General features: G+C 46.7%; 1 protein-coding gene across 2 annotated transcripts in view; it reads right to left on the reverse strand.

Moving 5' to 3' along the window:
• Nucleotides 1-4767: 4767 nt before the first annotated feature.
• Hsd17b3 (hydroxysteroid 17-beta dehydrogenase 3) overlaps nt 4768-13576 on the reverse strand; it is a 37319-nt gene continuing 28510 nt past the window's right edge. The window contains exons 7-11 of one of the 2 annotated variants that reach the window (XM_040756143.1): nt 10040-10074; nt 8894-8975; nt 8686-8751; nt 5546-5695; nt 4768-4887 (exon numbers count right to left, since the gene is read on the reverse strand). In XM_040756143.1, coding sequence (XP_040612077.1) covers nt 4777-4887; nt 5546-5695; nt 8686-8751; nt 8894-8975; nt 10040-10074 — 444 coding nt within the window. In that variant the 3' untranslated portion in view covers nt 4768-4776. Of the gene's footprint in view, nt 4888-5515; nt 5696-8685; nt 8752-8893; nt 8976-10039; nt 10075-13576 lie in introns of both variants that reach the window. The other variant, XM_040756144.1, reaches the window with a different exon arrangement.

The raw sequence follows: 13576 nt of genomic DNA on the forward strand, positions 1-13576 counted from the left end.
TTTGGAAATTAGAATGGCAGTTTCTCAGAAAATTGGAAATCAGTCTACCTCAAGATCCAGCAGTATCACTCTTGGGCATATACTCAAAGGATGCACACTCACACCACAAGGACATTTCTACAACTATGTTCATAGCAGCCTTATTTGTAATAGCCAGAACCTTGAAACAACCTAGATACCAGACAAGGAAAATGTGGTACATTTACAGAATGGAGTACTACTTAGCAGTAAACAACAATAACATCTTGAAATTTGCAGGCAAATTGATGGAACTAGAAAAAGCCATCCTGAGTGATATAACCCAGGCCCAGAAAGACAAATGTAATATGTATTCACTCATAAGTGGATATTAATGGGGGATGTCCTTCTGTATGCTGTGAATATATGTTTCTCTTATTGGTTGATGAATAAATGATGATTTACCAACAGCCAGGCAGAAAGTATAGGCAGGGCTACCAGACCAGGAGAATTCTGGGAAAGGGGAAGGCAGAGAGGAGCCTCCAGAGAGATGCCATGTAGCTGCTGGAGGAGTAACATGTCAGAGCATTACAGGTAAACCACAGCTCATAGCATGCATAGTTTAATAAAAATGGGTTAATAATTAAGAGAGAGCTAGCCAATAAGAAGCCTGAGCCACTGGCCAAACAGTTTATAATTAATAAAAGCCTCTGTGTGTTCATTTGGGACTAAACAGCTGTGGGCCCAGGGGACAGAAACCTCCATTGTCAGGATATTAGAGATAAAGTAAAAGACAACCAGCTTACAGGCCACAACCCTAGAGAACCTAAGTGAAAAAGAGGACCCTAAGAGAGACATACATGGATCTGCCTAGGAAGGGGGAAAAGACAAGATATTCTGAGTAAATTGGGAGCATGGGGGAAGAGGGAGGGTAGAAGGAGAGAGGGGAGAAGAGAAGGGGAGTAAGGAAAAATGTGTAACTCAATAAAAAAAGTAAACTAAAATAAAAATTCAAGTTTTCCTTAAAAATACAAAGTTTCTTAACTCTGGACTCTTTTGAAACAAAGAATACAACAAGTTCAGTGGTTTCTTAAACCAACAAGGAAGAACAAGAGCCCAGTTACAGTCAGATCAAAGCAAACCCAAATTCAGTGGTGTAAAAAAGCTCAGTGTCCTATGCCTGGGACTCATACGTGATCTTCTGGGTTCCAAAGAGCTTGAGCATTTCCACCTGTCTGGCTCTGGCTCCAGGACACACACTGTACAGTCTACACCTGCTACTGTCCTTGGTGGTCCTGTCATTTAGCAGCTGTGTCATCTCCAATACTCTGGGGCCTCCACTCTGCACTTTCACCAATGTCCACCTTTCCTCTCCTCGGGGACTCCGACGCTGCCTTGCAACCCTCAGGTTCTCCTCATGACCACCCTCAAGCTTGCAGCTTCTGTGGTGTTAGTGGGGAGACTCTTAACACATCCCAAATTCACTTGCCAGCTTGTACTGTGTAGCCTTGGGCCCTCTGGACCACAGTTTATGTGCTGACCCTGGGAAAATACCTTCCAGAAGATTCTTCAGTTATGCAGGTCTCTTATTTACTCTCAGCTGATTCTAGCTAGCCAGCATCCACTGACTTTCCCAGCAAAGCCAAGGTTTCACTTCAGTGGCGCTGTTTTTGTGTTAGTCACAGCCGATTCTTCAACCTCTCCTGACCAGAATTCACGGTTCTTAACTCAAATACATCACATAAATGGCCCTGATAGAATCTTTGCTTCCCTTTGAAACTTCATGAGCCAGACCTCCGCTTTTTGCATCTCTCTCAGCATTGTCTTAACAAGTTCCCACAGAACAGTTCCCTTAGCCCCAAACACTCAAGGGCTTCCCCAGCCCAAAGTTCCAAATGCCTCTAGAGTCCTCCCTTAAAAGACATTCTCAGGTCTGTCGCAACAATACCCCATGTTCCTTGCACCAATTTCTGTCCCAGTTTGCTTTTTCTCTTTTGGTTTATTTCATCTTACATCTCACAGATCACAACCCATCATTGAGGGAAGTCAGATCAGGAACTGAAGCAGAGACCATGGAGGAGTGCTCCTTCCTGGCTTGCTTTCCATGGTTTGATACGTCTGCCTTCTTACACAACCCAGGACCACCTGACCCAGGCTATGACCTCCCACTTAAATCTCAATCAAAAAATAAAATGCCTACAGGCTAGCTAATACAGAGGGCTGGTGTACGTTAGGACAAACACTTGAGTCTAAGGTTAATTAATGCAGCACATTGACTTTTCCAAAGACGGTCCAAGAGAATATCTCCTATTACATTTTTATACCCCTCCCTCCGAAATTGAGAGGTATCATGTATGCATGTTTTCAGTGCTGGGATGCATCCCATAGCCTCATTCATGCCGAGCAAGTATTTAACAGCTGGCTACATTCCCACCTGGAGAAGTAAGTTTTGTGACCTCTAGTATAAGGCGCGGAAGGGTTCAGACAAGGTGTGTTGTGTTGTGGGATTTCAATTCATTTAGCCAATGACTTTTGGGGTAGCAAGCCCTAGGGTGTGGTCTTATCTCCCTACATGACAGCTTAAAAGCTGAGGGAGAGGGTCATGCATGCTCTTGCTCTCGGAATCTCTTGGGTGGTTGGAGCAGAGCAGGTGGCTTGAGGTTGGCGCTCTCCACCCCTGGGCAAGAATGACTGGAGGAGGCAGCTGGATCAGCGGCAGTGTCTAATTGGTTCTGTATCAGTGAGTCTTTGTTCCCAAACTATACCTAAATAAATTCTTGAGACCCTTCAACAGACTTGTGGCTTCACATAACAGTGTTGTGATTTGTAAGGCTAACCTACACAAGACAGTAAACCTCCTGGTTGTCTTTGGCATGGGCATGCTTAGAGGTCAGCTATCATGGTATGAAGAAGAACAAGCAGCCATCAGAGGCCTCAAGGAGGCTCCAACTGGCAGCTTCAACTGGGGTCCAAGAACATAACCCCCTTGTTCACAGGACATAGAAGAACATAATCCTTCAGATGACTCTAGCCCTAGGCAGAACATGCACCTCCATGTCCCCAGCACCCCAAGAGTTAGAGAACCAGAAGACCTCATTTCTACAGTTACCAATATCTTCATTAGAGAACTTAATTTTTGTTTATTTTGTGAGTTGATTTCTTTGGTTATTATTGTTTGGTCTTGTTCTGTGTTGGAACACAGTCCAAGAAAGAAGCTGTGTGAGAATTCTGAGAGCGTGTGAGAAAACTCAAAGAAAATAAGGCAAGAGTCTTGTAATCTGTTCCTTCTAAACAGGGGTTTGTTCTAGAAACATGATCTCCTGCCCCTCACAGGAGTGGGTTTGCTTCAGATTACACATTGCAGCTTACTTTTGTTATTTAAAGATGTTTCCAAGTATGGGTGTCCTTGTGATGGTATACAGTTTGAGCTCCTATGACCCTGCTAAACCATTAGAGTATAAATTGTCGGATACTCTGAATAAAAGTTGACTATTGCATGAGACTTTAGTCAGTTTCATTTTTAGGTTCTGCTTTCCCAGATTCATCCTCCAACTAGAGTGGTAACACTATGTATCTCTGGCTGGTCTGTCGCTTGCTATGTAGGCCAGTCTATCCTCTGTAGACCAGTCTAACTTCAAACTTGTGGCGGCTCGCCCACCTGTCTCCTGGGTGCTGAGATGACAGGCGTGCACCACCATGCCCAGATGTGTGCTTGTTTCAGGACGTTTTCCCGTGTGTGTGTGTGTGTGTGTGTGTGTGTGTGTGTGTGTGTGTGTGTGTGTGTTCGAGTGTTCAGACATCATGTGGCTGTGCGAGCAATTTTGGGAACACAGATGTGGATACCTACACTTGACATTAGGCATCTTCCTCAGTCACTCTCCACTTTATTAATTGAAGTAGGTTCTCTTGCTGAACTCAGAGCTCACTAGTTCTGTCTAGTGTAACCGTCCAGCTTCCCTGGGGATCTCCTGTCTCAACTTCCTGGGCGATGGAGACACAGGTAAGCTACCAAACCTCCCTGGCTTTTGTGTGCCTTGTGTGCCTTCAAACCCCAGTTTTTGTGCTTGCTCAGCAAGTGCTTTATCTACAGATCCATCTCTGTAGCCCCAGAGCGATCAATGTCTTAAAACTTCCTTCTGCATTTTTGTCTTTATCAGCACAGCCTTCCATAGACTCTAATATGAATAAAGCAGATACACCCAGTGCTCTTGTGGTTGAAAGGACAGTGTGTGTGCGTGGGGGGGGGGGGATTGGTGAAGACAAGTCACTGGCTTGTGTCAGCCATTGCCCCAACACTTTCCCCCACTCAGTTTCCTGGACCTGTGAGAAGCCACATTAAAAAAAAAACTGTATTCTGGGCCTACAGAGGTCCTGGTAAAGTTTTACACACCTAAGTGACCCCCTAGGTAAGATCCTTCTCAATATCCTGATTCAATATTCTGAGACTCAAAGGTGTCTTTTAAGCACATTTATTACCTTTAGGGGTTCTTTGTCACCCTTAATGCCAGCCTCCCTTTTATAGAAAATACACCATTTCATACCCCAGCTTTTCTTGAGATCTCCAGACTCAAACCACTGTGTCTGTGGCAGGCTCCCTTTCAGCAAGCAAAGGGTGGTAATGTGCTTGCTCTTCTGGCCACTACCACCAATGAATAATTCTAGATCACTCGCTCAACACTCCCTCCAGTCCTACCTCATACTAACCCACCCTAACCCTAGCCCTAACCCTAACTCTAACCCCACCCTAACCCTAACCCCTAACCCTAACTCTAACCCTAACCCTAACCCTAACCCCCCACCTCCATCCCCCACCCACCACTATCTGTTGCTGACACTGCGCTTCAAGTAATCTGAGTAGTGTGTCAGGAGGAACCGTTGGAAGGTGCTGCTATAGAAGATTCCAGAAGGGATCAGGTTCAGGAATATTGCCTGGAACAGAAAAAAAAAATGAGCGTCTGAGACAAGAGCAGAGCAAAGAAATTATAACTCAGCCAGTTCAGAGCCAGTCACTTAAGGTCAGGCCAAGTAGTTCTAATGCTTAAGGTCTTGTGACACTTTGCAACGGTGAACTTCTTAGACACCCGAGCTGTCCCTTTAAATGCCCTTTGACCATCCTGACAGGCTCTTTCTGAAGGACATGCTAAAACAAGAGAGAAATCACTCTGTGCTGACCACCCAGCACACCACACCTCTTCTTTCCGCCCTATAGAGCATTTCCGGAAGCCCCATTTCCCAGGTGGCTTTGTACTCTTTCTACCATGCTTCCTTCCTTGTTTACTCATAGCAAAGGAAAAACATTTCTTTAGAGGCCCAGCTTTACTGAAACACAGAGCCAAGGGTGTTCCTGTTTTTCCTACCCAAGAACTCCCAGGAGCCACTAAGTGGAGCCTTGGTGTTATTTACAGGCTAAGCACATAGGCCTCAATTCTTAACTACTTTCCCTTGACATACCGCAGCATGCTGGCCCTGTGAGCTTGCTGTGAGAGAAGATGGCTGACGTCCCCCCCCCAACAAGAAAGGGCAAGCCCCGCCACGCCCAGGATGTTGCCTTCCTCACTTGCTTCTAAATTAAGAAATCATTGACTACCAAGACTTCGTGTGCAAGACATCCGCAGGTTTCATCTCCAATGGCGACGTATTTCAAGGACTCTTTAACAAACTCATCGGCAGTCTTGGTCACCATGTTGGTGTTTAGATACTTCGTCATTGGGGTTGAGACAGCATAAGGGGTCAGGACCTGCGGAAGAAAAACGATGAGCGTGACACAGAACTGCACAGCCCAGCGGAGACCGAGGCATGAACACACATTTCACCATCCATCCCCCAGTCCCTTTCTACCTGTGAACTGTTTTAAGATTGGTGGCACACGCCTTTAATCCCAGCACTCGGGAGGCAGAGGCAGGTGGATCTCTGTGAGTTCGAGGCCAGCCTGGTCTACAGAGCTTGTTCCAGGACAGCCTCCAAAGCCACAGAGAAACCCTGTCTCGAAAAACCAAAAAGAAAAAAAAAAGACACAGAAGCTGTCACAAAACTGGACAGCAGGAGGCTTGACCACTCAAGACCAGGCCTGAGCTGCTCATCTCGAGGGGGCTCAAACGCCCGTCGGTGCGCACGGGGCAGCTGGCAGACCCAGCAAACAAAAGTGCAGCCTGCAACAGGAGAAAGCTGAAGTTCAGGGAGGGCTGGAGGGTAAACTGGGAAAGAGAGTTTCTGCACTGGGCCCAGCGTTCGATTCCCAGCACCACATACACAAATGCAAGGAACTCAAAACTGGAGTTCAGACCAGCACAAACCAGTCACCATAATTATGTCCCAATCATTGCACTGAATGGACCCTAGAAAGTCAGTCAATCAGCCTGGAGTGGTGGCACAGACCTTCGGTCCCAAGGCTGAGGAAAGGGAATTAAAAGGCCAAGGCCAACAGGACTACTAGTAAAACTGTGACTAGTAAATCAGCAGACAGATTTATTCACGTTCCTTTGAAAATCAAATGTAATTGCGCACCCTATATTAAGTCTGGCAATGCTAAGTGACTGAGGTTCTGTGTATGTATGTATGTTGTTGTTGCTGTTTTGGTTTGGTTTGGTTTGGTTTTTTTCTTTCGAGACAGGTTTTCTCTGTAGGTTTGGAGCCTGCCCAGGAACTCACTACGTAGACCGGGTTTCCCTGGAACTCGTAGAAACCCACCTGCCTCTGCCTCACGGGTACTGGGATTAAAGGCGTGCGCAGTCACCACCCAGCTCTGCGTTTGTAAATTCTAAGACACATAACTAAAGCAGGAGCCACCTAAGGTGCTCTGGACTCCCTCCCTCGTCCCGAGAGGGTCTCACACACGCAGTCTTTTCTGTTGTAGTAAGAATTATAAACCACCGTGCCGATGGTGCTCTGGACATCCAGTGCTGTGCTCCCAGCCATGTCTAAACACGCTGCAACCTGACTGAGGACTGAAAACCAGACTCCTCACATTACTGTAGACGCAGAGACCTTTCAGATCCTTAGTGAGGAAAAGAACAGGGCTGTCAAGATGGCTCCCCAGGGACCTCATGGTACAACTCTTCTGATTTCCACACATGTGCCTTTGTGGGAGCTCTCTCTCTCTCTCTCTCTCTCTCTCTCTCTCTCTCTCTTTCTCTCTCTCTCTCTCCCTCCCTCCCTCCCTCCATCCATCCCTCTCAACTATAGTAAAATTCTTGGAAAAAAAGGAAGAAATACAATTCATTTTAGCTCTCCTGGTTTCATCACAACTCTTTCGTAATTATGTTGTTCTATAACTAAACCCACTTCCTGGCCAGCTGGTCTATTTGAACTTGTTCTTAAGCAAATTAATGCTGTGATTTATCTGCCTATCCTGTTCTCTGCTTCCAGGACCTCAAAGGATAGCTCTTTGAGAAAAAAAATTCCAATTTTCAGATAGCAAAATAGTATTTTCATTCTTGGAGTTAACTTTGGTGAAGAAAACACTTTTGTTTATAATGTAGGGACTCAGTAAATATTAAATGATTAGATACTATATGGTAGCCAAAAATGTATGGTGATAATAAAGGCCCATTTCATGGGTGGAGAAACTGAGGCTCACAATTTAAACAAGTTATCCAGTATTGCTTGGGTGATGTGATAGAACTGGGAAGAAATTCAGAGCCAAGGAAGCAAGAGACAGCTCAGTTGGTAGGTACTTGATATGCTAATGAGAGAGACAACTAAGGTTGTTCTAAGAACCCCACACACACATACAAGTACATACATACGTACCGGATCACACATACATACCCGCTCACACAGAAACATGTATACATATACACGCTCCCACACAAACATGTACGCACAGACATACCCCCCCCCACACGGATATGCAACACATACCCTCACATGCATATATAACACACGTGAAAAAAATATGTAATTTTAACTGTGCCTGCTTCATTTCTAATAGTATGTCCTAAAACTCCTTCCCAGACTGTACTACTAAACCAGGCACATGTAACTCACTGACACCCAGGCTGCCTTATCTTTCAGCCCAGGGATGGCAGTGACAACCTCTTTCAGTTAGTGTAGGTAGTCTCCACAGTGGCTTGGTTCCTCCTCCCGTTGCTCAAGGACCAAAGTGTGGGGATGTCCATAGCCCATCACAGGTAAACCTCACCCAGGGGAAGATCCATTTCCCTCCCCTAGTCCCAGCGTGTGTCAAGTGCCCAGCTTCCTTTTGCTCCTTCTCCACATATCAAAGAGGAACCAATAGTTAGGCTGTTTAATACAGCACCGTGCAGCAAAGGGTCACAGCATTTCCCTCCCAGACATCTCACGTAGCTCAGGCTAGCCTTAAAGTTGCTGTGTGGTAAGGATCACCCTGAACTCCTGATCCTCCTGCCTCCACATGCACCACCTCACAGACATGCACCACCACACCCATTTTTATGCGGTGCTGTGGATGATCCGCAGGGCTTTGTGTATGCTAGGCTACATCTCCAGTCCTCCACGGAATTCTTGCGCTACCATACCCATACTCAATTTCCCTGTCCAACCGACACCCAGGAAGAAGGGGGAGCCAGCAGAAATCTCAGCAGCAGGAGGGGTTGTAGAGGCAGCAGTTGACCTGGTCTTGGTCAGGGAAACCCAACAGCATCTCTTAGCCTATCTTCACATGTACAGCCTGTTTTGCAACGGGTGATAGATTACCATCCAACCCAGCCAAAGTTCCCACTTGGGAGGGCCCACAATTGTCCACCTCACCTGGATAATGATTCCTTTAGCTCTGTATTCTACATGCAGGGCCTTGGAAAATGTGCACACAAAAGCCTGCAGTGAGAGAGAAAACACCTCAGGTCCTGGAGTTTGCTTCTTCCTGCCCTTATAGACAGGTCCCTCAGGTTCCCAAGAGTATCGCAGACACTTGCTGCTTGGAGGAAGAAGGAAGAGACTTGGATGGCTTGTCACTCACCTTGGAAGCAGAGTAGAGGGCATACAGAGGCCAGGGACGAAGGGCTATCCCAGAAGAAATGTTCAAGATGAGGCCTCTCCGCCTGAAAGGCAGAGATTAGAGGCTGCCCTGTTAGCCGCTCCGTCGTCCCACCGCAGTAAAGACACCTGAGGGCTGGAGCTGTCAGAACCCACCCTCTACGACGTTTCCATGGCTCATGAGGGTTGGTTTTGTAAGAACTGTGAGGGAAACAGTCCCCAAGATCTCAAGGAGGACACTGTGTGGTGATGTCACCCTTCGGTCGTGTGACATAAAGGGCCTGGTACTCCAAACAGGAGCTCTGCTATTTTCCTGCCAAGCTACAAAAAACCAAAATGGCTCAGACAAGAGGAAAGGAGAAAGGGGCTCTCCAGTCTCAATGGGACCACGTGTCTTTTTTGTTTATTTCATTTTCTGAAACATATTTATGTTGCTGTATAGTTCAGGCTAGCCTCGACCTTACTATGGAACCCAGACTGGTCTTGAATTTGTTGGTGATCCTCCTGCCTCAGCCTCCCCATTTACTGGGAGGAATTCAATTCTCTTTAATCTTCCCAGTTGGATGTCTGGAGTGCAGTGGCAAGAGACTGAATATTAGAAAACAAAGCTACCCCCATCTTACTCTAGAAAAATTAAACTATCAGCTATTTGCTCTAAATGAACAATAGGTGATGAAAACCAGCCCCTAATGAGTGTTTGTAACAGGGTGACCCAAATAAGGACTGTTAGAGATAGAGAGGGGGCAGTTACCATGGAAATGGAGTACTCAATCTGACAGAAGATGGAATTCACAATAAAAAAGGACATGGTCTTGATCTGAGGCCAACTTGCTTCTTTTATGTTCAACATGAGTTAATTTTCTTTGAAAGCCAATGTGTTTTTGAGACATCTGTTCTCAATCTCCCTCTAAAACACATTACACTTGACCTTCACATATGCACACATATGTGAAAAGCCGGCCTGGCCTTCCCCCCATAACCACTGTGTTCTGTCTTCATAGGTTTTAAGCATCAGCTGAAGCAGCGACTTCATGAGCCAATCCCCCTCCACCACCCAGTCCCCAAACAAAGTGACTGCCAAGGCAGGAAGGCCACCTTGCTCTGGGGCTTCTTCGGTGAAGGGCCTTACCTTGATTCCATGTGTTTGAGAACAAGCTGTGTCATCTATAAGAGAAGGCCATGGTTAAGCCTTGAAAAAGCAACTAAGTAGCAATGAACAGGGTCCTTGGAGGAAGTTTCGGAAGCTTAATCTTCCCAGAAGACCTTGAGAGTTGCTGGCAACCTTTAAGGCCATTCTGGCAACTTGAGAATCTGGCTAGAAGCCACAGCAAGCAACCTAGACAGATAGCAAACCTAGACTATCCAGCCGCCTCTGGTTTCTTTCCCATAAAGTCTCCCTGGAACAGTAGGGGTTGGCTGGAGGTGGCAGGAGGTATTTCTGAGTTCTCAAGGTCCTCCCTATACCAGGGATGAAGGAAGCGTATGGCCGCCATCACACACTTCACCCACCAGCTGGAATTGGGAACTAGCAGAACACTGAACAAGAATCTAGCATCTCCTGTACATCTCAGCACAGGTACATACAGCACAGGTCTGCAGAAGTGGGCAAAAGAAAACAAGAAGACCAATGGCCACAGATGCAATGTGCCCGTGTGTGTGCCTGTGTTGGCCAGAGGCCCTGCAGAAGCTTCTAGAGAGACTCTCCTGTCACTGTATCCATCACATGCACCAGGCCTCTGTGTAAGAGAGTCCCCAGATGTTCTTGCTATGGCTGGGTGGGGCTATGACAAGGAAGATCCAGAACTCTGTAACATCTGCATTGGCCATTGGCTTCCAAGGGAAGTGAGAGAAGGTTGAGAGACTAAACTGAGTTCACAATCTCTAACCTACACACACACACACACATATCAACACACATTCATATAAACACACATGCCCACACACATGCATATAAGCACACACACATTCATATAAACACACATGCACATGTGATGGGGAAGTCCTGTGTATATGTCAATAAAGCACTGTTGGCCAATAGGGAAGCAAGATAGGTGGGACTAGGAGTCCAGGAGGACTCTGGGTAGGGGAAACACAGGGAGTCATGATGTAGCCCGCCAGAGAAGTAAGATGTCCGGAACTTTTCTCCGGTAAGAGAAATACTTAGATTAACAATTATGGGATAAATACTTAAGTCAGAGCTAGCCAGTAAGAAACAAGCAAGGCCAACAGCTTCATAATTAATACAGCGTCTTGTGTGTTATTTGGGGACTACAACGCGGCAAGCCTAGGTGACTAGTAGGGAACAACCAAAGCGGCTGGCAAGGAAAAGGCTTCTCTCTACATACATGCATGCATATAAACACATACACATAAACACAGGCATACACATATGCACATAAACACACACAGAGACACACACATAAACACACATGCATATAAGCACACACATACACACACATGCACATACATATAAACACACACTTATATACATGCATAAACACACACACACACATTCTATGGGAACCACTTGCATCTTTTTGGATACCCTTGAGCATCCTCAGTGTCTCTCGTGTGAGCTCCCTAGCCTTAATGGGCAAATGATCTCACTTACACAGACAGCCCTGGACACCATCTGTCCCTGCCTCAAAATTCCCAGTGTCTAGTCTCTGTGGTGGTTAATCTTCATCATCAGTCTGACGGGATCTGGAGTCACTTAAAGACACAAATCTGGGTGTGTCTAGGAGAGTGTTTCCAGAAATGTTTAGCTGAGGAGGGCAGACCACCCTGAGTTTGGATGGCACCGTTCCTTGTGCTGGAGACCTGAGCTGATAAAGAGGAGAGAGGGGGTTAAGCACCAGCTCTTGTCACTCTCTGCCCCTGACTTTGGACACAATGTGACCAGCTGCTTCCTTCACCACCGTAAAGGGCCACACCCTCAAACTATAGCCAAACTAGCTCTTCCTCTCTCAAGCTGCTTCTATCAGGGTGTGTGTGTGTGTGCGTGCATGGGTGCGTGTCTGTGTCTGTGTTTGTGTGTTTGTGTGTCTATGTTTGCATGTGCCTATACACACAGAGACCAGAAGAGGACACTAGGAGTCTTCCCCTATCCTTCTTCACCTTATTCTCTTGAGACAGGGGCTCTCACTGAACCTAAAGGCTGCTTGGTTTTTGCTAAGCTGGAAACCAACAGGCCCCCCAGAAACCCTGTCCCTGCTCCCCAGCACTGGGGTTACAGACGTGTACAGCCACACTCAACTTTTTTGTGTGGGCACTAGGGATCCAAACACAGACCTTACCTGCTGAGCCGCTTCCCAGCCCCTTTTTCTCAGTAACAAGAAGATTAACTATAATTTCGACTTTCCCGCCTTCCCAGTCCCTCACACTCTGTCTCCCATCTCTGCCCTTGACCAGCAAGAGTGTGTATGCTTGCTTGTACATGCTGCTCCCAGGCAGCATCTTTGAAAGACTTAAAAGACGCCGATCGTGCTTCCAGCCAGGCTAATGAGGGCGTGGTGTATTTAGAAGCTGAGCTTTAATTTACTTCCTTTGTTGCTTAGAGAATTCAATGTCCACAACATACAGAACTTTTTAAAAATGCAAATCAAAGCGTTTCTTCACTAAAGGAATCAGAAGGTTGTCAAATCCCTTTTGGGAAACCTAGATGATCAAGCAAGTCTAATATTGGAAGATCGGTGTTTGAAATGATGAAAAAATGTTCGGATGGCAAGGCTTCCACAACGGCCGAACACATAAACCCTAAAGCCACATCAGCGGGGACTGCTCAGCACACAAAGTCTGTGAGCCGGCGGTAATAACCAAGCAGGAAGCTGTAACGTGCCAGTGCCGACAGGAAAACAACCGGTGATGAAGTATCTATTGCCAGTTCATCTTACCCACCTGAAATTAACAGTGGAGAAGGGCACTGGCCAACTTCCCCTCCTGATAGCAGAAACCAGTCGTCCACAACTATGGCATGTTTCAGCCCCTGAAACTGAGACACACACACACACACACACACACACACACACACACACACACACTCCAGCAACCTAAAACCAGAGTCCCTACCTCACTCTCCCCCAGTACTATTGACTGCCAAGAAAGATCAACAGGGCTACCACACGCAGTTGCAGACCTCGTGGATGAGCGAGGTGTGCATAGGCAGAAAGCTCAAAGCTCACTCACTAGCCGTGTAGTGTGGTGGAGGCAGAGGGGTCCAGCACTCAGAGGAAGGGGAAACATTTTGCTCACACTAAGCATCAACTACTCGCCTGCGCCTGTTCTTAAAAGCAGCACCTGTTCCTAAGCTGTCTTTCCAGAGCCCTTTTCACATAAAGGCATAAATGGACTAGCCTCGAGGGGATCAGCATAAATGGCTCTGCAGCTGACCCAAACCAAAGGACCCAAGAGCTCTACATACCCAAGGCATGGCTTTCATCCAACACTGCTGTGTGTCTCTGTGTAAGGGGGGGGATCCGTGTGTGGTGTGCATGGCTCGCATGAAGAGGAACTTCAGTGTCCTCGGGCACCTTCCATCTTTTGTTTGAGGCGGGTTGAGAAGTTCTCATTGGCTGGAAACTTATCATGTATGTCACATTAGCTGGCTCTCAAGTTTCCAGGGGTCTACCTGTCTCTGCCTCCTGTCTCAACATCACTGGGATAACAG

The sequence above is a fragment of the Mesocricetus auratus genome, unplaced genomic scaffold (assembly GCF_017639785.1).
Source record: "Mesocricetus auratus isolate SY011 unplaced genomic scaffold, BCM_Maur_2.0 Super-Scaffold_100013, whole genome shotgun sequence".
In the NCBI taxonomy this organism is placed as follows: Eukaryota; Metazoa; Chordata; class Mammalia; order Rodentia; family Cricetidae; genus Mesocricetus; species Mesocricetus auratus.